Consider the following 25,863-nt stretch of genomic DNA (forward strand, 5'->3'; position numbering starts at 1 on the left):
TCCTAAATCCAGAAACATCCCCTCCCCCAGTTCACACCCCCATCATGGGGCACTACTACACCACACTGCCTTACTGTGGGACGATATCCAACAGCCCTCGGCTCAGATGCAAAGTCTGCTCTCCACTGGAGGAGACATCCAGGGGGCCAGCCTCCGGGAGGATCGCACCAGAACCCCAATCTCATTCTGCCCCAGAAGGGTCCCCAACATCACAGGTGTGGGGACGGCTATCAAACTGACTGGTAGTTGCATGCTACTTCGGGAAACTTTGTCATCCTTCTTGTGTCGGCATCATAAGAGAAACAAACTACCCCTGCTTACCCGGAAATAGTCGCTGCATGCTGCTAGGACTGCCTTGTGAGCATGGAATTTCTGTTCCTCAGCAATTAGGGTGATGTCGCAGAGGATGCCGTCACTTCTCTGCTGATTCAGCGCGGCCAGGACGCTATCATTGTGAGATTCCGAGTGGCAGAGCCTCTGGCCCGTCAGCATTTCTTGAATACTACGGAAGAGAGCAATCACATCAACATGCTTCCTCTCGCCAGCTCCTGCCGCCCCCTGCGACCTCGCACCTCCAGCGCCAGTGTGGGGGCTGCGGATCCCAGCTCACCACAGGAAAGGGACCTTCTTGTCCCACTTCCTTCTCTCTACTCTACTCTTCTCTGGCCTTCCTTTTCTCTAATTCTCTCTTTTCCTCACCTCCTCAGGTGCCTTTCTCTTTCCTACTAGTGCCTGTCTTTCTGAATCTATGTTTTGGTGTGTGTCCATCTGTGTCTGTGTATTGGCCCGTGTCTGTGGGCCTGTGCTTCTGGGCCTCTGTCCCCTCAAAACATATATATCTCTGAGGGCAGAGCTTTCTCTGGATGTGTATCTGGACATGCGTACCTATGTGACTCTCTCTTTTCTATGACTCCCCCCATCAACTCTCTAATTCCTTCCCTAGCTTTGTACCACCTGTGTGAGGTTCGTGCCAGCTCAGAACATCATCACCACCATGCACTGATCTAGCATAGAATCCACATGACCTATAAGACTCACTAGACATAAAGGAAGTTGTCTGCCCACAGATGACAATACTACATTAATATATAATGTATTAACAGAAATACACAAAACAATACTGAGTAAATGTTGGTTATGGAAGAAAGGGCTGCCATTGACCATTCTGTGTAAAAGACAATTATTTAAACCACGACAGATGATTACTAAACTTGGGAAATTAGGTACCACAGGAGAACATCAAGAGAAATGTCATGGTAAATGAAAAAAAAAAAAATCTAAGGCTGAAAGTAAAATATATCTATATTATAGCCTTCAATCTCTGCATGTGGCCATTGTACTATATTTAGGGAAGACTAAACAATTTTATTTTCTGTTCTGTTTTTTGAAATTGCTAAATTTACTCATTGTGGAAATTTAGCCCTTCACTCCTGAGCCCATTTTAAAATAGTCATCCTATGTCCTTTTAGAACTCCTAAGTGAAACTCCGGATCTTGCCAGAATAATGTGGAAGTGATGCCATAACACATAGCGCACACTGAATGTGTAGATAGCGATGAACAACTTTAGCCTACATCTATGTATAGTCTCCATAGCTCTAAAATCTCAGAACTGGCATCAGACCAGGAGGGGTGAGCAGCACCGGTCACAAGTTACTCCCAGAATGAGAACAAGGGCCATCAAGCCCTGTTTCTGACCTCTGGACTCTTCTCAGAGCTGAGGGAAGTACCACAGGGATGACTGAGCATCGTGTCTCCTATCCTGACAACTCCAGCACCCAGTTCTTCCCTCTCAGTGTGAAAGAGCCGCTCACGGGAGCCAGGGAGTCCCCACTGGCCTAGTGTACTTGGTTAGTTTATTGAACAAAGCTCTGCCCAGCCACTGGTGCCAGTTGGCTGGTGAACTGCCCTTTAACCCAGACCACCACCTTACAGTGAACCAAACACTTCCCATGAAACCCAGAGTACAGGCCCATAAGCTTTACTGGACATCTCTGACTGGGAGCCTCAGAAATGTCAGAATTACTGAAAGAAGTAAAAAAAAAAAAAAAACTTGACAGGAGGTGATGATATAGGAAGTTCTCGTGGGAAGGTGGGAGGATTATTTTCAGTTGAAATGCAGCAGTGAGTTTTGAAATGGTTACTGTCATCGAATATTCATCTAGCGGCTCCAGCTACCGACAGACATTTAAAATCAGTAACTGAAAAGCACATTCAGAAGCATAAATAACTTTTTAATACAAATTTCTATGCAAAGCCTGGAATGCAGCTTAATTAGCCTCCCTCAATTAAAGAAATAAGGAAATAGAAAAGTAACAGAAATATCATATCTAAAGGAAAAGGAAATATCATATCTAAAGCTAAAGGAAAGCTTTAGGATAGTTTTTGAAGAATCTTTCTTAAAAGGATGACATTTTTATATATTTCACAAACAACTTCCCATGTTCCATGAAGCATTCTTAGTGATTTATAATTATTAATTCACTTAATCATCCTAACAACCCTGTGAGGCAGGCACTATTCTTATCTCTGTTCTACAGATAAGAAAACCAAAGGTCCAAGATCAGGCATTTTGAGAACCTGTCGCCAAGAACACAATAATGTAATTCCCCTTCCTGCTTTAAAAAAAAAAAAAGAAAGAAAGAAAGAAAGGAAAAAAAACACAGTGATAAACTGTGAAGAAGATCTCAAAAATCTCTGACTGCCAGGGACGGGGAGGAAATCACAAAGTCCATATTAACTTCATATTTACAGTATGCACAGTTATCCCAAATCAAAGCTGCCTTTTAAAAAGAATATACATGAAGATAATAACATGAGATAGTGATAAGTAAGATCTGAAATCAGGCTTCAAAAATACGTATCTTTGCACTGGAACTAAGATAAGTTTGAATATAGATAACCAGATTCTAATTATTACTCATTTCTTTGAAATACTTATTGCAAATTTATTTGAAACACTCATTACTTTTCTCTTTTAATATCACCTTAAAAGTGAAATAAATGTATTTTAAAATTTCATTTTTAGTGGAACAATAGAATCTGTTAAAATAATTGCCTTAAATTGTTTCCTTACTCATTTTCCAAATATAGTGCCACAATTCGTGTTCTTATTATCAAGATTGAATCAGTATCTGCATTTCAGTTATCTATTGACAAGGAATAAATCTCACCAGGGAAAGAGCAGCTGTAAACTGAAATTTGGCAAGGAATAAAGGGCTCAGCTCTGAAACAATGGTGATGCCGCACGATTTCACAGGATCATTCTGCTGGGCTTGAAATAGTCAAGCTTCAAGAAAACAACATGCTAAATATTTAAGGCAACACTTGGCACAAGATCCCAAATATTTTGGAACCAATATGTTAGGAATCTTTAAAAGCAGGAACAAATACTCCAACATTTGGCAAGAAATAAAGGTCGATTAATCAACAAGTCTTTATTGTATTCTGGAAGTAACTTCCCACTCAACTCTCAGATATAAATCTGCAAAAGACTTCAACCCTCTAAATGTTAAAGCATGTGTGACCACGGCACACAGCTGGAAAGTGGCAGGCCCATCTCATGAGAGCAATGATTGTAAATGAGGGAGGAGGTGAATCAGAGACTATAAAGGACTGTGTCTAAATTAAGAGTAGGGGCAGATACATGCTTGCAAATGGCCCTGTTGACATCTATAATTTATAACAAATCAGCACACTCAACTTTCCAACAATGTCCCTCCATTATTTGGAAAGCAATGAAGAAAAAATGAAAAAGATATCCCTAAAACTTCCTAAGCTACTGAAAACAAAACAAAACAAACAACAAACATGAAACATGAAGCACATTACCCCAGGGTATACAGATTTGAATGTCGTCCTAAAATTGGGAAAGATCATCCGGGGAAACAATGTTGCCACCTTAAAACTCACCGGTAAGTGCAGAAGGTGACCTGGCTTCCCCAGGACAACCCTAATAGTCTTTCCTCTCAGGAATCCCCTAGAATTACACTGTGCAATACAATAGCCGCTAGTTACAGCAGGTTATTGGCAACTTGAAATGTGGGTAGTGCAAACTGAGATGTGTTGTAAGCATACAATGCATGCCCTCATGCACTCCATGTCAGACATAGTATGAAAAAAGAATGCAAAATATATTGCAAAATATATGCACAATATATTGATTCCATGGTAATATAAAAATATTTGGGTATACTGGTTAAATAAACTATATAGTTAAATTTATTTCACCTGTTTCCTTATACTGTTTTTAAATGTAACTACTTGAGAATTTTTCATTATATAAATATATGTTCACATTATGGTCGTATCAGACAGTATACAAGTTCCCAGGGGGATCTGTCCCTCATCCCTTTCCACCTGAACTCTAATAAGGGCTTGGGGTATCCCATCAGGCTGCCGAGGAGCATGGCTGTTCCTGTGGCTCACAGGACACAGCCTCTGTGGGTACAACAGGGGAAGCCCCAGACTCTCGGAGCAGCAGATTGTCTTTTCTGGACGCCAGAGAGCATTTGATTGGCCATATGTCAGCATTCAGTAACAGGGAAATAAATAAATGAGTTCTCAGGGAACAGGACTATTCATGACCTCAAGTCTTTAACTTTCATTCTGGAATTGACGGCAAAAACCGAGAAATCAAATGCAGAGCACGATGTTCATAACGTGGTACAACCAACTCTGAGGGAAGCTCTGCCAGAGTGCAAATCACTACTTCTAGGCTCTAGAGTTAACGTTTTGATCACAGAAATCTCACAGGGTCTCATTTACATAAAGAAAATTTTGACTGAATTTAGTCAGTTTTCAAGATGGAAATTCCAAAACAGCTATCTGGTTTTTAAACATCTGCATTTCAGATTTTAAATTTCAAGTCAGGGATACCTGGGTGGCTCAGTCATTAAGCGTCTGCCTTCGGCTCATGTCATGATCCCAGGGTTCTGGGATCCAGCCCCACATCCGGCTCCCCGCTCAACGGGAAGCCTACCTCTCCCTCCCTACTCCCCCTGCTTGTGTTCTCCCTCTCGCTGTCTCTGTCAAGTAAATAAATAAAATCATTTAAAAAGAGAGAGAGAGAGAGAGAGAGAGAGAGAACAAGAGAATAGTCAAGTTTCATTCATCTGTATATAACTGTTCAATTTTCCCAACACCATTTATTGAAGAGACTGTCTTTTTTCCATTGGACATTCTTTCCTGTTTTGTCAAAGATTAGTTGACCATAGACTTGAGGGTCCATATCTGGGCTCTCTACTCTGTTCCACTGGTCTATGTGTCTGCTTTTATGTCAGTACCATGCTGTCTTAGTGATCACAGCTTTATAATAGAGCTTGAAATCAGGCAACGTGAGGCCCCCAGCTTTGTTTTCCCTTTTCAACATTTCCATACAAATTTTAGGATTGTTTGTTCCAGCACTCTGAAAAATGTCATTGGTATTTTGATGAGGATGGCACTAAAAGTATAGATTGCTCTGGGCAGTGCAGACATTTTGACAATGTTTATTCTTCCAATCCATGAGCACGGAATGTTTTTCCATCTTTAAGTTGATCATTCTCTTAGACCATAAAAAAGATAAAGTCTAAATGGATGAAAGACCTTAATGTGAGACAGGAATCCATCAAAATCCTAGAGGAGAACATAGGCAATAATCTCCTCAACACTGGCCACAGCAACTTCTTTCAAGACATGTCTCCAAAAGAAGGAAAACAAAAGCAAAAATGAACTTTTGGGACTTCATCAAGATAAAAACAGTCTGCACAGCAAAGGAAACAGTCAACAAAACAAAGAGGCCACCTACAGAATGGGAGAAGATATTTGCAAATAACACTACAGATAAAGGGCTGATATCCAAGATCTATAAAGAACTTTTCAAACTCAACACCCAAAAAACAGATAATCAAGTCAAAAAATGGGCAGAAGACATGAACAGACACTTTTCAAAAAAAGACACACATATGGCTCACAGACACATGGAAAAATGTCCATCATCATTAGCCATTAGGGAAATTCAAATCAAACCTACATTGAGATATCACCTTATACCAGTTAGAATGCCCAAAACTGACAAGGCAAGAAAGGACAAATGTTGGAAAGATTGTGGAGATGGGGAACCCTCTTGCAATGTTGGTGGGAATGCAAGATAGTACAGCCACTTTGGAAAACAGTGTGGAAAGTTAAAAGTTAAAAATAGAGCTACCGTATGACCCAGCAATTGCACTACTAGGCATTTACCCCAAAGATATAAATGTAGTGAAAAGAAGGGCCACATGCCCCCCAGTGTTCATAGCAGCAATGTCCACAATAGCCAAACTGTGGAAAGAGCTGAGATGCCCTTCGATAGAAGAATGGATAAAGAAGATGTGGTCCATGTATACAATGGAATATTACTTAGCCGTCAGATAGGATGAATACCCAACTTTTGCATCAACATGGATGGAACTGGAGGAGATTATGCTTAGTGAAATAAGTCAAGCAGAGTAAGTCAATTATCATATGGTTTCACTTATTTGTGGAACATAAGGAATAACATGGAGGACATTAGGAGAAGGAAGGGAAAAATGAAGGGGAGGAAATCATAGGGGGACGAACCACAAAAGACAATGGACTCCAGGAAACAAACTGAGGGTTTTAAAGGGGAGGGGAGTGGGGGATGGGTTAGCCCAGTGATGGGTATTAAGGAGGGCACGTATTGCACAGAGCTCTGGGTGTTATACACAGTGAATCATGGAACCCTACATCAAAAACTAATGATGTACTGTATGGTGACTAACATAACATATTTTAAAAATAGAATAAAATGAAAAATAAGAAAAAATAAAATAAAATTCAAGTCAATTCCTGTGTCAATGTATACCTACTATTTAGGTATACAAATAATATGCAAATAATATGCAAACCAGCAGGCTAGTTTTCAAGTAAGACCACCAATAAGGTATTATATACTTATAAATCAAATGCAGTCAAGTAGCATAAAGGATTCATTTCCCAAATACACTATATCAGAAAGAAAAGCCCGAACAAAAAACTGATAGTACTAAAATTATTCATGATTATCTCAATTCAATCTATTGATGAATTATCAGGTGAATACCCTAATCACTTCAATTCCACAGTCAAAATATTTCTATGCAAATTATAACATTAATATTAAAACAGCCCTATTACTTAAGAGGGTAGGCTGTTAACCCCATAATGGAACTCAATTTTCTTTTTTATAGAACATTTTAAAATTTGTAAATACCTTCAAATGAATGCTAAACAACTAATAGCAATGGTCAAAATAATAAGCAAAAGGACACAATATGCTTAGAGAATGTTTAAGAAGTATTAGAGATTATACAGAAAGGAACTTAATGATAAATGAATGGTTTTGTTTCATTCCTCCCTTTATTCATTCACTCAACAAACATTTATTTAACCTATGCCAGGTACTGTGCTAGGTACTGGAGATAAAACAGTGAACAAACCAAACTTGGTAGCAACCCTTGCAAAACATTCGGTTTAGCGACGCAGTTACACTAATAATCTGGCCTCCCAGAGGAAGTAATGCTGGAGCTGGTAGGGGAGCGGGTACGAAGGATGAGAGTGAGTTACTGTGGCAAAAAGGGGAGAGAAGAGTTTTCCAATGGGGAAGAAGAGCAAGTGCCATGTATGTTCCTGAGGTAGGAGGGAGCATGGCCCTCACACAGAATGTTAATTGTTCAAACCCTGAGGACTGGGGGGGTGGGATGGGGAAGAGGGGTGGTGGGGGCAGGTCTAAGGTCTGGAGCTCAGAAAAAGATTTGGCTAGAGGAGTAAATCTGGGACTCATCCACATAGAGAGGGTAGGAAAAGCACACCTGTGTCTCCAGAACACAGTTCAGAGACAATCAACAGTTAAATGTTCCAGAGGAAAATGATAGTATTCAAAATACAGAAGGATGGCTGGGCTCAGTGGGAAGGGACTGCCCTTTGAGTAGCAGGAGGGAGGGAACAGGTGGACCAGAAACATATTAAAACTCCTGAGGCACCTGGAGGGCTCAGTGGGTTAAAGTCTCTGCCTTTGGCTCAGGTCATGATTCCAGGGTCCTGGGATCAAGCCCCGCATTGGGCTCTCTGCTCAGCAGGGAGCCTGCTTCCCTTCCTCTCTCTCTTCCTGCCTCTCTGCCTACTTGTGATCTCTATCAAATAAATAATAAATAAAATCTTAAAAAAAAAAAAAGAAACATATTAAAACTCAGCTTTTTTTTTTTTTTTTTTTTTTTGTTGAATATGAAGATTTAGTGGAACTACTCTCCACTGGACAATGTAGCCAAGGAAACAAGGATACCTGGGTTCATCTGGGTTGGGATATTGTCAGTCAAATGGATCAAAAATGCAGGAAGCAAGAGAAATTAAGGATTCAAAAGAGTCACAGACTCTCAACTGAATAAGAAGGGAAATGAGGAAAAGAGGGGGGATGATGGGTTGGTAGAAAGTAGCAAGGCCAGTAGATGAGACATTGCAAAGAGGTCAAAGTACAGCCACAGTGGGGGAAGGTAAACCAGCAGGCTAGACAGAGAGGAGGTCCTGGTGAGAATAAAGTGGCTGATGAGGTGATCAGAACTAGAGCAAATACTGGGGGTTCAAGGTCCAAGGGGCAACTGTGGGAGTGGATGGCTCAACATTAGGAGACAGTTTTTGGAGATAAGCAGGTTGAAGATCCCAGGTCACCAAGTTGGACAGATTCTCCATGCAAGCACTGAGTACACTGGGAAATTGTAAAGGGTTTGTGATGAGGAAAAAACACTGTAAGCTGGGTTCCAGGTGCTCAGCAAATGAGGGGAAATGACCCTGACAACCGTGGAGAGGAGAGAGAGGGAAGGAGTCCAAGAGCACCAGGATGAGCATATCTTTGTTGTGTTTCGTTACTGTTGCCTTCTCAGACAACCAGCTCAAGGAGTAAGGATGGAGAAGCAAAACTGTCCCGGGAGACAACAATCTCTCTACCCAGACCCCAAATACACAAGATGGGAGGAGATAATAATGTCACCCTTGGCAGGGTGACAAGAGAAGTGGAACCTCAGGAGAGGACAGGTCTCAGTGAAGTCAGCAAGGTGCGAAGAGCTTTTCAGGGTGATGGAGGGGTTACAGCAGCACACACAATTGTGGTACGACAGTTCCTCAGGGCACAAAGGTAGTTTGAAAAGTGGGGAAGGGAGAAGTCTGCATCACAGCAGAGAAGGAAAGACCATTCTGGAGATAATGGCGTAGTGGAGAACAGATGGCAGTGGGATCAGAATTGATCAATAAAAGCAGAGATAGAAGATTTAAAATAAAAAATAACTTTGAGACAAATGCACATAGGTCCTGAGAGCCAGAAATGAACCACTTGGCTGAGGTGGTGGCAGATACCATGGTCTCTAAGTGCTACGGTCTCTACGTGCTATTTTGGCTGGAAGCCTGATCTAGAGCAGGATTTCCCATCCTGTCACATTGACATTTGGAGCCAGATTGTTCTTTGCTATGGGGAGTTGTTCTGCATATTATAAGATGTTTAACAGGATCCCTAGTAGATGTCAATAGCACGCCCAACCCCAGGGACCACCAAAAATGTTGGCAGATACTGCGCAATGTACACCGAAGCGTAATCATCGCCCCCCTGAGAATCACCAATCTGGAGCAACAGGCTCCGAGCTATACCCGCTGTCACAAGGCGTCCCTCCATTCCTAAACGTATTTTTGCAACTGGTCAACTCTAATAGCTTCAGGGTTGTGGAATAAAGCTGGTCTCCTCATTTCATAGACATACCAAGTTCTTAATTAGTAAAAAGAGAAGTATTTCCTATGTCTCACACTTCTCTTATTATTGGCTCTGAAGATCCTATTGACTGTTTCCTCAGAGGATGATGGAGACATGCCTCCACTGAGAATATTAAAAAAAAAAAATGCCCTCTGCTTTCTTATTGACTGCACCCTCAGTTTTGGGAATGTGCCAAGTTCCTTCCTGTTCCAGAGCATTTCCCCAAGTCATCCCATCCCTCAGATCCCAGATTATAGAGCCTTCTTCAGGATGACACTTCCTCATTCTATCAGCCCTGTACTTTTCCTTCGTAAGCACTTTTCCCAATTATATGTGTATTGTTACTAGGTGTGATTTGCTTACTATCTGTTTCCCCCAAAGAATATACATTTCATGGGGGCAGGAAGTTTATCTGTTTTATTCACTGATGAATCTTCTCCATCAAGTATAGTGCTTGGCTCAATAAATATCTGTTAAAGGAATTATTAAAAGAAAATGCTATGAGTGTTTTCAGAATACATATCACACTCCCCAAAGTGACTGCTTTAAAGGGGATGATAGTCATACAAAAGTATAGTGATCATATACCTTTATGGAAGTATGCTTTTTTTGAGATATCCCAAATAAGCAAAGGACAATAAGTCGTATCATTCAAAGAACCATGAAATGTACCTAGGTAAGACCAGTAAGTAGATCACAGTGGTTAAGCCATGTGCTACGATACTAAACTGGTTTGCTTAATTCCTTCAAATTTATGTTGAGCCTTGCTCTGCACTCAGCCCTGGGGTGCACAGTGTGACTATTTCAGGGCTCACAACACCAAACAAGGAAGCATCCTACAGGGCCAACCTCAGGCAGCGTTCAGACGGCATTCTCCAGCTGGGTTCCTCAGGATCTCAGCCTTAGCAGTTTGCAAGCATTCCAGCTGAATAAAAAGACAAGAAAGAAAAGCACAGTGAGCTAAAGGCAAAAAACAAACAAACAAACAACAACAAAAAAAAAAACCACACCACTCTGGGCTTTCATGGTGCAAATGCTTTAGAACCCCAAGAAGGCACCCGGGGGAGTTTTATAGTCAAGATTCAACATTTCAACTGAATGCTCTTTAATAAGCGATGGTTCGGGATGTTTTTGAGTTTTTTTCACCTCACTGGAATTTCAGAGACTAAGTAGTAAAATGTGTCTGAGAACCAACAATACCTAAATTAAGGGTTACAGCAAAAATTGAAACATCCGATGGCCAAAGGGAAAAAAATAAGATTTGATAAAATAGAGATACAAAGGTTTCAACTACAAATTCTAGTTGTCTTGTCCTTTATAGCAATTTTACTTTTCTTTTTTTTTTTTAAAGATTTTATTTATTTATTTGACAGAGAGAGATCACAAGTAGATGGAGAGGCAGGCAGAGAGAGAGAGAGAGAGGGAAGCAGGATCTCTGCCAAGCAGAGAACCCGATGAGGGACTCGATCCCAGGACCCTGAGATCATGACCTGAGCCGAAGGCAGCGGCTTAACCCACTGAGCCACCCAGGTGCCCCGCAATTTTACTTTTCATCCAAACATAAATATTAGTGAAATTAGGTTAAAATCACATGTGTCTTGGCTAAGTATTTACAGAAATATAATTTTCTTGTTTTAAAGTACTTTGAGTATCTTTTTTTTTTTTAAGATTTATTTATTTGGGGGGGGTGAAGGGCAGAAGGCAAGGGAGAGAGTTTTAAGCAGACTCGAATCTGAGCACAGAGCCCAACATGGGGCCTGATCTCATGACCCTGAGATGCCAAAACCAAGAGGCAAATGCTTAACTGACTATGCCACCCAGATGCCCCCAGAAAGACAATTTTCTATTCAAAGAGCAGATTTCTGAAAACTCGATGAAAAAATAATATAGAGGGAAGATAAAAATTAGTGGGAAATGGAAAATAGATTCTTATAGGAGCTTCAGGATTAGCATAACTGAAAATATACAATAGAATGACGTTCTCAGGCTTGATCAAATATCTCCTTGGCTATATACTCTCTTAATCCTATTTCCCCCCCACCTCACCACCCCCTCCCAGCCTTTGTTTTTAGTCACTGATGTTAAGTCTAAACAGAAAAGTAAATTATTTGAATAGGCTGGGACGTGGTCCACCGACTGTGCTTTACAATTCTTGTTAGTGGGTCTAGTTTCTATTTTCTAATACACTCAAGCAGCAAAATTAATTCTAATCTGGATAATCTTAAGCCCCTTCTGTCTCAATTTTATTTTGAAAAGTATAACAGGGTGAAAACACTTAAGAAAGTAATATATTAAACTGCACCTATTTCTGCTGATTCATATAAAAGAGAGAGCTATGATTTCCAACCTAACTAAAATATAGTATTTGTTATATTGTATACAAACCTGCAGTTGGAATGCCTATATAATAATTCATGTGGATAGATTACAATTTAATTAGATTACAATTGTTCCTGAACATTTGGTTGTTTTGAACATTTTCATACAATTATATTTTTTATTTCTGGTTTTCTTTAATTATAGAAAATAGGATGTCTAGACTTACATTTATTTCTAATTTAAGTTTTGACAAACCTAAAAATGAGCATCATTTCTAATTGATCCAGTAAGACTGAGAAGTACAGAGGCTCAGGATAATTCAAGGCATGTTTTTTTAATTAGCAGAGAAACTTTCTTAGCAACCTATCACTGCTACAGTTTCTTTCCAGAATCTAGGTTATAAACTCCAGGCTCTTACAAGCTAACACAAACACTAACAGAGATGGATACTTGATCTTTAAAATGGCAAAAGAATATTTATTATTACAGAGAGGTGGCAAAAAACAAACAAACAAACAAAAAACCCTTATCTTTCTGAAAGTCTTATAAATGTTCCCAATAACTGGACAAATGGAGAACAATAATCCTAAAAGTTAAAGTAATCCAAAATTAAAGGACACATTTAACTTAATATTTTTCAGGCATTCCAAACATAATTAGAAATCATAAGATAAACTAAATTCCCTTGCTGTTTGGAGACCAACTCATTAAATTAGCTCTCCTCAGAAATTATCTAATTAGGGGCATCTAGGTGGCTTGGTCAGTTAAGCATCAGACTCTTGTTCTCAGCTCAGGTCTTGATCTCAGGGTCGTGAATTCAAAACCCACACTGGGCTCCACACTGAGTGTGAAGCCTACTTAAAAAATAAATATTAAAAAATAAAATAAAGTAAATTATCTAATTAGAATATTTTATATTCTACAAAGTTTAGTGAAAGGGACACCATTTTAAAGGTGAATTAAAATGAATTAAAGGATGAATCACCTCTGAAAAAATGTTATTGTTATTTATTATTTGCTATTTTTATTATGTTATTTACCATTTACCATATATACTTTCATATAAATTGTGTCCTTGGATTATAATCTTGGTTTGGTAGAAGTAACATTTGTTTTTATATTTTAAGTTTATTAGCTATACTTTATATGTTAAGTTTCCCTTACGTGTCTGCTTCTCTCAGCCAGACCTCTCTCCCTTTTCCTGCTTCCTTGCATTTTGCCTGTGGGGGTGGGTGGAGGGCGTGGATTTCTTCCTAACTCAGGGCACTTACCTCTTCCCATAAACCCAAAGAGTTCCAGCCCAGTCTCCTGCCTTTCCCTTCCTCAGACTCCAGAAATGGACTCAGGGCAAGACCAGAAATGGATTGGCAGGACCCCAGGAGCAGAATGGTAAGAAGAAAAGTAGAGTTGGTCCTCAGGCATCTAGCTCTCAGGGCTGCTCATAGCCCATTAAATAATCACACAAGCCCAAAGGGTAGTGCTATATGGGATTGGAAGCCTATGAGGTGGTTCTTTTTCTGTGAATTAAGAGTAATTACATTCAAGGTCCCTTTCTGAACCCAGTGGCATCATAGGACCAGACTATTCTATGAGTTCTAGAATGTACTCATCTCAGCCTCCCACATGCATGATTCCAAAACTCTAAAGGTAATACATCCCCCTCCACAAATGAGCCTTTGTGATCACCTGTGTAAAGAGCATGAGACTCTAATCTACTTCCACTTGGGGCAGAATGCTCCTCCCAGCCTTGCCTCACTTTAGGGGAGAGCACTCCTGAGGTCGGACTGCTGCACCCTTGGCTCATCTGCTCCCTAAACAGAGTCCACACATATGTCTACCTCAAATCCTGGGCATCCACCAGTTAGCCCGATTGGATTAAACCCCTGGGGAACAACCCCATCATCAGTGCTATACCTTTAGGATAGCATTCAGATGTAGCTTGCTCAAAAACACCTCCAAAGTTTCAGAGATTATTTATTTGAATGATTCATAAAATAAATATTTATTGAGAAACTACTTTTTTATGGAAGGCCGAGAGCTGAGTTCCTAGGGTACAGCAGCTAATACGTGAGTTCCTCCTTTCATAGGGTGGAGAGTGGGCCATGGTGGACACATGCAGTGGCTTGAGTAGTCAGCACTGATCTCTTCTCAAAGCCATCCCAAGTAAGCACACTGCGCAGACCACTGCGTGCTCTGCTTTACATACACAGCCTCAAGAGCAACTCCTAGCCCTTTCCTTCTAAACTAAAGGCTGCCTTCCCTTATCCCCATCCTGGCCACTGCCAGGGTCCATATAATTCATTCTTTCATCATAATTGTGATAAATGCAATGGACTCTAAGCTTGGGTTCCTCACCCTAAAAGTAGTAACACCTCCCTCATACTATTGTTGTGTGGATTAAACAAACTGAAATTCTCAGAACCTACCTGTCCCATGATGTTAGCTGTTATTATTGTTATTTATGATTGATTGTTGTTTTAATACACCAGAGGACTTGGCTCATCCTGTGTAATCAGGGAATGGATTTCCCTGAGAATGGAACATCTGCGCTGATCTCTAAAAGATCATTATTGCCTGAGGGAGTGGTAGCGGTTGGGAGGTACCCTGGGCTGAGTCAACATCCTGAGCAGAAAGAAGCAGGGACCTATTAGAGGCCAGAGGGCAGAGCACACAAGCAGTATTAAGAATATTGGTCTCAGGGCACCTGGCTGGCTCGGTCAGTGGAGCTTGTGACTCTTTATCTCAAGGTCATGAGTTTGAACCACACATTGGGCAGAGAAATTACTTAAAAAAAAAAAAAAAGGAATATTGGTCTCTATCCTAAAGTCAGTGGGAGTCCACAGAAGGTTTTAAAGCAAAACACTGGCATGATGAGATCTGCATTTTAAGAAGATGGTTCTGGCTGTGGTTTGAAGGTTCTTGGAAAGCTGCCAGAGTTCCCAAAGGAACAAGAGGGAACCTCCTACTCTTTGGCCCACTGTGTAAGAATAATCACCAGTTCACAAAATCAACCTCTCCCCAACATCAAAACCCCTCTGGTTTCCTGTCCGAGGGATAGCACCTACTTGCCCTCATCAGATATTATCCTGAACAAATATGCCAAGTACTTGTCTCCTGGGCCTTATACTTGGCTGGCACTAACCCATTAGTTGGCTGACACTGAATTCCCTGTTCAAGTGGACTCAAGTCTCCCCTTCAGTGATGGTGGTGTCTAAGGAGAAAGTTTAAGGTAGGGAGAAAGAGAGACCAAGTGTCAAGTTCCTTATCTCACCAGACCCCAGTCGGTCCCCTCACATGCATGAACTTGGTATTTTTGTAGAGCGGACACCTGGTATTACGGCTGCCTAGCCTCTTACAAGGTTCTATTGACAATCAAGCACCTCCCACCACCAAGACTTTGCTGATTGGTCTAAGAGACTGGGCCTAACACAAGCTGAGCTAATCAGAGCCCCTCTCTGGGATTTAGAATTGGAAAGACAAATGCCATATGCCTTCACTCCTATGTGTTATTTAAGAAACGGAACAAATTAACATAGGGGAAAAAAGAGAGACAGAGGCATAAACCAAGCAACAGCCTCTATTTAGAATAAACTGATGGTCACCAGAGGGGAGGGGGGTGGGGGATGGGTGAAATAGGTGAAGGGGATTAAGGAGGGCACTTGTGATGAGCACAGGGTGTTGTATGGAAGCGCTGAATCACTAAATTGTACACCTGAAACTAATATTACACTGTATGTTAACCAGAATTTAAACAAAAACTTTTAAAAAAATGCAAGTTAATATATGAACTTTAGGGAGATATTGCACAATCTATGTATAGTAGATCGTACTTGATTAGAAGTTGAAAAATATCAATGTCTTATTAAAACCACAATTAAATCATCTTTTAATCTGTATAAATCTCATTTAAATAAGTGAAAGTAAGATGCTTATTTTGTAGAATTTAGCATTTTTATCTGCTTAGCAAAAGCTGAAGCTGAACAGATGATTTATCAAGTGAAGCAATTAAATCAGATATTGGTAGAACTGCACAGACTTAGAAATACGTGTATTATTTACCTTGATCACTGAGTTTTCCAGTACTCTCTTAAATTCTGCACCTCACCTGTCTCACCTTGGTCTCAGCTCTGTTTTCTGCCATGTGGATTAGGAAACCAAGAAAGTAATTATGCAGGGGAAAGAAGGAGGTATACAGAGAAAAAGAGGCAAGAGATATTAACAGAGGACATTCTGGATCTTCCATGCATTCCTCCCCATGGTGGTTCATGAAATAACTCAGATCCTCATAATAAATTCCTTGTTTATTTAAGCTAACACAACTGGGGGTTAGCAGATTCCCAAGAAATTCAATTAAGGTCCTATATAAGATTTTGTTTGGATAAAAAGGGAGGAACTTTGCTGCTTTAAAAACAGAGGAGATCTATATATTCATTTATTTGAGCTTATCTAAAAACCTGACCATGATTTAAATTTTAGCTATTGTTTCTAGAGGAAAATGCATTCCAAGGACTTCCCAGAAACCAGGTTTAGATAAGTAATATACATATTTTTATGACATTTAATGCTGTTTCCTCCACATTCTTTAAAAGGCCAAGCTCCTGAAGACTCAGTTTTAAATGGTTTTCCACATAAATACATTATATGAAGAGGCAAATGCTATTTATGCCTGTAGCTTAGTGGTCAACCACCGAATGTATAAAAATATTATTTTGGTAAAGAGAGAATTTACTAACATCACTAAATAGTATTTAAAGGCATGAAATATATTTATAAAAATAGTTAAGAAACGTGTTTAAATTTTAAATACTTTTTTATCAGCTTCCTGGCTCAGCTTAATGAACTTGGGAAAGAAAGAAGGGATTTCCTCTGTAGCATAACTACTATAAAAACACAAGGCAGATACAGTGCTTTCCATTTATCAGTGTAAAGATTGGCTCCGATACTTCTTTAAAACATGCACTGTCCCTCCAAAGAGTAGTAACACACACTTCAGTCTTTGTAGCTAAAAATACAACCAAATAAATGTAACTTGCAAACATAAAATGAAATAAATACTTTATAAAATGGAGTCACATTCATATGTCAACTTGATGTCATGTGACCAAGGGCTTGTTACTTAACCTTTTTCAAATCTCAATCTTGTCATTTTCCAAAAATACAGATAATACCAACTTGTCACAAGGCTGTTAAAATGCATGGCACATAAATCAAGGCTCTCAGTAAACATCAATGAGTCTCCCTTTATTATACACACAAATATGAATCACACAGTGAATTGCTCAGATGACAGGTATGTAGGTGAACTTTTACTTTTGTTTCATTTTTTGCTAATGTAGTTTACATGCTAAGTGTAAATTTTTTTTAATGCCAAAATTATGTATAATAGAAACCCTCCCAAGACTATTCTAGAAGAGTCTACAGCTTGGGATGATGCAGGGACCCACTCCAAGCTCTCTAGCTAAAGCTTGCATTCACCTTGGGAAATGCAGAGAACATTTCTCAAAACTACAGCAATTCTTCCACCTATCAAAATTATTCATTGTTCTCACGCCCAGAAAATGTTCATTGGTAGAATCCCCTCTTTTACTGGTGAGTTTCTTTTCAAATAAAATCTATTTGGTACACAAGATTGATAAGGTTAAACCTTTATAGTTTTATTTCCATTAAAATGTTTCAAGGTTGCAAGAGCTTTGCTTAGGTTTTTTTGAAGGGAACACTGAAAAACCAGTATTTTCAAAGGAAAAAAAAATCTTATTAAACCATAATAGTGTGAAAGGGAAAAGAAAAAAAGAAGTAAGTATCTTATAGGTTATATGCAAAAGAAAGACCAGATAGAGTAATCTAGGTTAATATAATCAACAAACATAAGATATCAAAAATTAAGCTATATTAATCACACCAATTACATGTATTTGCAAAGAAAGCAAGCCTAAATGGACTAATCTTGGTTAATATAATCAACAAACATAACTAAAAATTAAGCTACCTTAATTATATTAATTAAGTATAATTAAGATCACACCAATCTTACCGATATATAAGAAGTTTTTTCTTGCTACTACTGTGTATTTCTTTAGTAATATTTTAGTATTATGCTTTTTTTTTTTTTTTTAAATCCCAGGGTCCTGGAATTGAGCCCTGAGTCAGGTTCCCTGCTCAGCGGGGAGTCTGTCTGTCCCTCTCCGTCTGCCCCTTTACCCTGCTCATGCTCTTTCTCTCTTGCTCTCTCTCTCCCAAATAAATAACAATAAAATCTTTATAAAAAATAAAAATACTTTTGGATTTTTAAAAAATATTAGTTATTCTTGATCCTGGCAATTTATAGTAATAGTAAAGTATAGTAACAGAGGGAAAGGGAAAGGGAGAGAATCTTAAGCAGGCTCCACACCAGCACAGAGCCTGACTTAGGCCTTGATCTCACAACCCTGAGATCCTGACCTGAGCTGAAATCAGGAGTTAGAGGCTTAACTGACTGAACCATCCAGGAACCCCTCGCCAACATTTAAGCAGACAGAAGTAAAATGCAAGAGACACAAAACTGGTTTATAGGAAGAAAGCCAAGAGATTAAAAAAATATATAAATTATAGGTGTAACTCTTTACTATGAAAAACTAGTTACATGAGATGATTCAATAAACTGAAGGGCTGTTGACTCTAATCAATAAATTATATCAAGCTAATGTGTCTTAAAAGGAAATGTTACTTCTAAGCATAAAAGAATAAGGACACATGCAATGGTCCCAATCATTATTTTATTAACATATTACGTATGGTGATAATTTATCTTTAATGCTTATTATTTCATAAATTGGTGTATTTTTAATACCAGTAAATTTGTATATTTTTCATACCGGTACATTACTGTGTGGTGTCTAAAAAATGATATTAGTTATCCCTTTAGTCTGAAAGGCGAACATTTAAGGGTACCCCACTGGCACACTTTCCTGTATAGAATATTCATTCCTGAAAATTAACAAGGACGCTTGCCCTTTCTGAGAGTAAAGATAACTAAGTTCTCCCAATAAAAAGAAGCAAGATGACTTAACTATCACAGAAAAGGTCCAATGTGTGATTAAAGTACAGTTTCCTACCTAAACATAAATTTAAGCCAAAAGAACAAAATTGCCTCATTCTTACAAAACCCTACCACCATTTTAATATATAAAATAAAAGATTTAATCATTCAGAACATTGTCCTGATCATAACTCTAAGACTTTTCTATTAAACAACTGCTATTATAAGTTTTAATTAAAAATAATTCAGGGGCGCTTGGGTGGCTCAATCAGTTAAGCAGCTGCTCAAGTCATGATCTCAGGGTTCCGGGGTCAGGCCCTGTGTTGGGCTCCCTGCTCAGTGGGAAGCCTGCTTCTCCCTCTGTCCCTCCCCACCACATGCTCATGTTTTCTCTCTCTCTTTCAAATAAGTAAGTAAAATCTTTAAAAAAAAATAAAATAAAACAAAAATAAAAATAAAATAATTCAAAATAATAACCACTTCACCTACTACCACAAGCCAAAAGCTTTCTTTGACTTTCTTACATAAGAAGTATACTTTCCATGCACGATCTCATTTAATCCTCCCAATAACTTTATGTGGATGATATTATTATAGTCACTTTATTGACAAGAAATCTGGTAAGTAAGTAACTCACCAAAAGTGACAGGACTGAGAAGAAATTGTGCTGGGGATTAAATCCTACTCTGTCCGACTCTAAAGCTTGCAGTCTTAATAATTCTGCTCTATTCCCAAACCTTATCAAAAACCATAAAACTACCAACTTTACCAACTATCTAAGATCAAAATACGCAGATTCAATGAAAATTATAGAAGAAATAGAATCAGTAAGTTCTTAACAACATAAGACATAATTATGTACATAATGATAAGCTGAGTTACAATCCTATGACAGAGAGGGGAAAAGTTAAATATCTTTTCCAGATGGACCTCACCAATGGTTGCCAGGAGACAACCAGTGTAAATTGGTCCTGCACAATCACCCCAGATAAATAGATATTTATAATGGGAGAGAGCAAACTCTATAAATTATGGAACACACTGGAGCATCAATTATTTTAAACAAGGGGACAGACATGTAACCATACCTCTAATAGTCAGGAAAGGAGGGCCAACCTCCATGAAACACACAGAGCAGAGAGCTTCCAAGCCTTCTGCACAATTTATGTTGACATTGTGAAAGCAAAGCCTCTATAGCCAACCTTGGTACATAGCAGTACTCAGTCAACATTGGTTTGACTCTCCTTCCCCGCCTCCTCGGTGGAAAAATACTGGATGGAGGGCACACTTTGCAGAAGTAGAGATAAGAGCAGAGTGGGGAGAGAAACTAAACGTGTTGGATGACACAGTCAGCTTCAGATAGAATCTGACAAAGAGGAGGTTAACAGGGATCAAGAAAAGTTCCTGTATTTCATTAAAAAAATAATTATCAGAATGGAGGAAGGATAGCTCAATGAGGACTTTGCACATGAGGAATTTGTACAACTCTGAAGAGTTGTCAAAAGAACACAGGCTAGAAGATGACTCATTAATATTTTCAATATATAAAGTATTTACACAACACTAAGGAAAAGATGAGTAGTTCCGTAGGAAATAAAGGACAAGAGCATAAACAGGTAAATCACCCAAGTAGAAATATAAAGGAACAGGGAACATGAAAATGTTCTCTCTGGTTAGTAATAAAAATGCAAATAAATCAACAATAAGATGCAATTCCTACCAATTGCCTTGGTAAAGAATGATGATGGCTCATGGGAACAAGGAAAATGATGCTCTTACACAGGTGCTTAAATGGGTACTCATCCCAGAGGGCAATCTGTACCTATGTATCAAAGGCCTTAAAATTGGCAAAGTCTTTGATCTAGAATTTCCGCATCTCAAAACCCACCCTTTGGAAATCATCGGAGGTGTGCAAAGGTTTACGTATGAAGGAGTTTACTGGAGAATAGTTTTTATGAGCAAAAATTGGAGCAATCTGTACATTAGGGAATGAGCTAAACAGTGTTTATCCTTCAATTGAGAAGCAAACAATAATTTAAAATGGTGATGTAGATACATACTTATTAACATGAAAAATACAAGTTCTAAGAGAAAAACATAGTAAACCAATACATACTGTCGTATGTAAAACTGCTTTTGTCTTGGGGCGCCTGGGTGGCTCAGTGGGTTAAGCCGCTGCCTTGGGCTCAGGTCGTGATCTCAGGGTCCTGGGATCGAGTCCCGCATCGGGCTCTCTGCTCGGTGGAGAACCTGCTTCCTCCTCTCTCTCTCTCTCTCTCTCTGCCTGCCTCTCTGCCTACTTGTGATCTCTCTCTCTGTGAAATAAATAAATAAAAAATCTTTAAAAAAAAAAAACTTCTTTTGTCTTTATTGTAACTGTCATGTGCAAGATTTTAAAACTTTCGGTCATGTGTATTCTTCTAATGTTTCGACAGTAATTACATGTACTTTGATGTGTGTAAACAAGAAAAGGAGGTTCCCATTTGTGTCCCGATTCAGTACTAAACAGGCATAATAACTTCAGGCAAGTCAATTAATTCTAAGACTCAGCTTCTTCATATACAAAATTGGGACAATAATAAACTACACCTCTTGGGGCCAGTATGGGGATAAAACTAAAAGCAAAAAAGCATGTTGAAACTGTTTAAGTACTTGAGAAACATTGGTTGTTCTTACTAGCTGACAGAAAGTCCAATAAAAGACAGGTTCTAAAGAGGCAGGAGAAAGAAAAATTGCTGACTCTCAGGTGCCATCAGGAAAAGGGTGAGGGAAGGGCTGGTCCTCCCCACCTGCACAGGTGATGGCCTATGTGGCAGCGTAGTTGTCCCTCGGTGCCACATTACAGGGAGGCCATGGTGATGATTAAGGTGACAGCACTTAGCAAGTATCCCGCACAGAAGTGCTTTCCTTATCTTCTTTAATTCATTAGGCCTTTCACTATCCCCTTTTAATGGATTGGACACTAAGACATAAAGAGATCAGGTAATTTGCTGAGAGCCACACAACTGGGAAGTGGTGAAACCAGGTTCCAACCCAGCAGACTGGCTTCAGAGGCCATCCTCTTCAACACAACTAAGGCTAACAAAGGCACTGACAAAGGGAACAGATTGCAGAACACAGTCACACACGTTAATGCTGAAGAGATCAAGACTTATAGCTGTGAGCACCAAGTACCAGGGCTGGAGAGCTAAGGCAACATCAACTCCAACTCGAAATGAAGTCCAATAATCTAATATGTCCAAAGAGGGGCTCCTGGGTGGCTCAGTTGGTTAAGACTCTGCCTTTGGCTCAGGTCATGATCTCAGGGTCCTGGGATCAAGCTCCACATCGGGCTCCCTGCTTAGCGGGGAGTCTGCGTCTCTCTCTCTCTCCCTCAGCTCCTCCCCCTGCTCATGCTCACTCTCTCTCTCAGATAAATACATAAAATCTTTTAAAATTTTTTTAAAATTTTTAAAAAATTAGTGGCCAAAGATAGGATAAGTTAGTGCAAGGTAGTATCTTGATCACTGGAAGTAAAAAATGGGATCATAATACATCTGAGGCTGTTCTAACAGGAACTCAAATGGCCCTAGGCCTACCTGACCCACAGAAACCACCAGCAGGGGATCAGGACTTGCAACCACCGTCCGCTGGTATCTCCCAAGGAGGTCCCTGTTATGGCTGAACTGTGTCCCCACCAAGTTGACACATCCAAGCCCTAAACCCCATTCACTTAGAATGTGACTATGTTTAGAGGTAAGGCCTCTGGAGAAGTAATTTAGGTAAAATGAGGTTATCTGAGTGAGCTCTAATGTAAGTCCTTATGAGAAGAGTTTAGGACACATACCAGCACAGAGGAAACAAGCACGAGAGCACAGAGCAAAAAGATGGCCATCTCCAAGCCAAGGAGACAGGCCTCAGAAGAAACCAGCCCTGCCAACATCTTTATTTCCAACTTGCAGCCTCCAGAACCAACAGAAAATACATTTCTGCCATTTAAGTCACCCAGTCACTGGGATTTGTTAGGGCAGCCGAGTTCCTGAGGATGGGCACGGCCCAGCAGGAGTGGGGCCTTGCCATCATTCTGCTCCATGGTGGAGATGAGCCTTCTCCAGCCACTGCTGACTCCACCTGCCACTCTCTTCTGAGTTTCTTCAGCTCACAGGCTGTGCCATGGCCACTGACCACCCTGTCTCCAGGTCAGCACATGCTCTGCTCAACGCGGGCCACCAGGGACTCTGAAAACCCACCAATCTTACAGAAGCCCTGGCCTGAGGCAGCTGCTCCCCAGGAGTACCTGGCTCCCTGCTGTCACTTTTCGTCAGTGTTCATCTTCCTCCATGCATAACCATGCCCCCCACCCCCACCTCACACACACACTCTTTGAGGACATTCACTGTGGGGAATTGTGCAGACTTCTAGGCATATAGTTTGTGCGCTCCACCAGAGCCCTCTCCTTCCTAGTTTCGTAAGTACTGTGGGGGCCCAAGCACAGGGATGAGGGTCCAGAGTGTGGCAGAACTGGTCATGTGCCTAAAGCACCTGCCACCTTTCAAACCTCTGTCTCCAAGGTCAGTCCATGTGTACCTGTAAGCATTCTGCCTAACTTCATGTGATTATCTTCCCCAGGGGTGCCTTCTACCAGGCTGCCTTCTACAGGTAACCCCACCAGTCTGTCACACAATGACCACAAATGTCCATACTCTCTCCAACTCAGTCTTGCTGCTGGATCTACCCACAGAAGGAAGGGAGGAACAACCACGTATGTCCACATGCTGGGGATGTGGAGACCCAGCTCCAGCCAAGATAACTGGGTACGCGGCCCTCCGGTGAATACCGGCAAAAGCCCTCAGCCATCTGATCATCTCACTGTTCTGCTTAAAACTGTAGCCATCTGATCATATCACTGGTCTGCTTAAAACTATTGGCATAAAGTCAAATTCCCTTCCACAGACCCCTGCCAACCTTGCCAGTATTGTGTCCTGCCACTTGACTTCTTGTTTTCTGGTGGGTCATCCAGATCTACTCACCTGAACTGTTCTCTCTTCAGGGCACTGGTACCCATTATGTTCTCTGCCTAGGACTTTCTACCCCTTGTTTTGCCTGGTTAGCTCCCATTCATCCTGCAAATTTCAGATGTCACTTTCTCTGGGGGAGCCTTCCCTGATCCCCTCTCCCCACCCCATCTAGTTAACTACTCTTGGACATGCTCCAACAGCACCGATGCATCCACACAGCACACTCAGCACTCTCTGTAATTACTTGTTTGGGGAGGCAGAATCTATTGTCTGAGCCTCATTTCTACGCATAGCCCCAGCCCCAGGCAGTGAGCTCCTCAAGTGGGATGACCATCACCTGAGGGGTAATCTCAGCTTTGCCTACTGTCCCAGTGTAATTATTAATTGCATCCCTAATTGTCCTCTTATCTCCCATTTTGTATGACAAATTATTTCGTCATCCTGTCTATATGGGCAGGACTCACATCAATCTTGTTCATTATCTTGACTCCCTTGGGACAATCATTATGCTCCCAAAATTCCCAAAGTCAGGAAAAGTAAAAGTACAGTGTATCTCCATTTTAGAATGAAGAACATGAGATCTTAATGACAGATTATTTGCATATATTGAATCACACTGTTTTGGTTTACATTATGAAATTTATGCCCTAAGAAGATTAAAATACTGCACTGAATATCAAACATTTCTCTAGTAAGAACAAGGATGAAGCGTCTAGTCATCTCATGAATATAGCTGGAGAGCCTGGGAAGCAGACTAAAATATGGTGTTTAAGGCAGCTCCTCCTATGACATTAGCACAGCCCTTTCCAGCTCTCACTTTAATTTAATTTCTAGCTCTTTCACTCGTCTATGAATAGAAACATAAAATGCTTGGATCAGTTACACCGTCTTGTCAAAATAACCTAACCGGCAATTATAACATCTTAAGGTGCTTTTAAAAAATGTTGCCATAAAAACTTTTTATTAAAGAATTTCTTAAAGTTCTTACACTACCAAAAATGAGATCATCCATCTGCATCTTTATAGATGGCACAAGGTAGATCTTGAGTATTTTCTAGTATATAAATTATATGTATGATAAATAATTGTATGGCAAAATGTAATCAGTATGCCTCATTTACATTATTATTTTGTTTCATTAGAAAATTCTCTGTGAAAAAGATCATCATCAGACAGGAAAGGAACACTCTCCTCTGATGAATGATTGTCTTTTAACAGATAAAAAATATGTAGTTTACAGTTCCCGAACCTATAATCTAGATATAATCCAAACTCCATTTTCAAAAGGAGAAACAGTCTTCTTGTTGAATTTTAAAACACAGACTCTTCATTCATTCAAATATCTCCTAAAGGCTTAATATATTTCCAGCAATCACTGAACAAGATGTGATGGCAAATACAAAAGAATTAAAAATAGTCTCCACCCTTCAAATAACTTACAAAGTAAGACATAACGTCCACATTTGCAGTATCCTAATAGTACAAGACATTTTGAATTTTCTTCTATTGAGTGATCTACAATTTTACCATGGTATAGCAACATAAGAATTAAATGGGTCCATTTTTCAGAAGAAGAACTGAAGTTCAGCAAGCTGAATTGCTTAAGGTAAAAAAACAACAACAACAAAAAATGTGGTAATTGGTGAAGTCCAGACTCAAATCCAGCCCTGTTACACCCCAATGCCCCACACTGCCCTTCTAAGCGCTAGCTGGCTGTTGGCTAGAATGATGGAGGGAGGTTAAGTGGAGGAGCCCTGAAGACACAGAGGGGAAGGAGAAGGC

At 39.9% G+C, this 25,863-nt stretch overlaps 1 protein-coding gene across 1 annotated transcript in view; it reads right to left on the reverse strand.

Annotated features, from left to right (window-relative positions):
* Positions 1-10,657, reverse strand: part of LOC111158304 (kelch like family member 32) — a 201,235-nt gene extending 190,578 nt beyond the window's left edge. Inside the window, exons 1-2 of the mRNA XM_022520257.1 lie at positions 10,600-10,657; positions 322-502 (exon numbers count right to left, since the gene is read on the reverse strand). Of these exons, the coding sequence (XP_022375965.1) occupies positions 322-502; positions 10,600-10,622 (204 nt within the window). The 5' untranslated portion in view covers positions 10,623-10,657. The remainder of the gene's footprint in view (positions 1-321; positions 503-10,599) is intronic.
* Between the last annotated feature and the right edge of the window lie 15,206 nt (positions 10,658-25,863).

Source organism: Enhydra lutris, unplaced genomic scaffold, assembly GCF_002288905.1.
Source record: "Enhydra lutris kenyoni isolate GAN:26980312 unplaced genomic scaffold, ASM228890v2 scaffoldscaffold58, whole genome shotgun sequence".
Classification (NCBI taxonomy): Eukaryota; Metazoa; Chordata; class Mammalia; order Carnivora; family Mustelidae; genus Enhydra; species Enhydra lutris.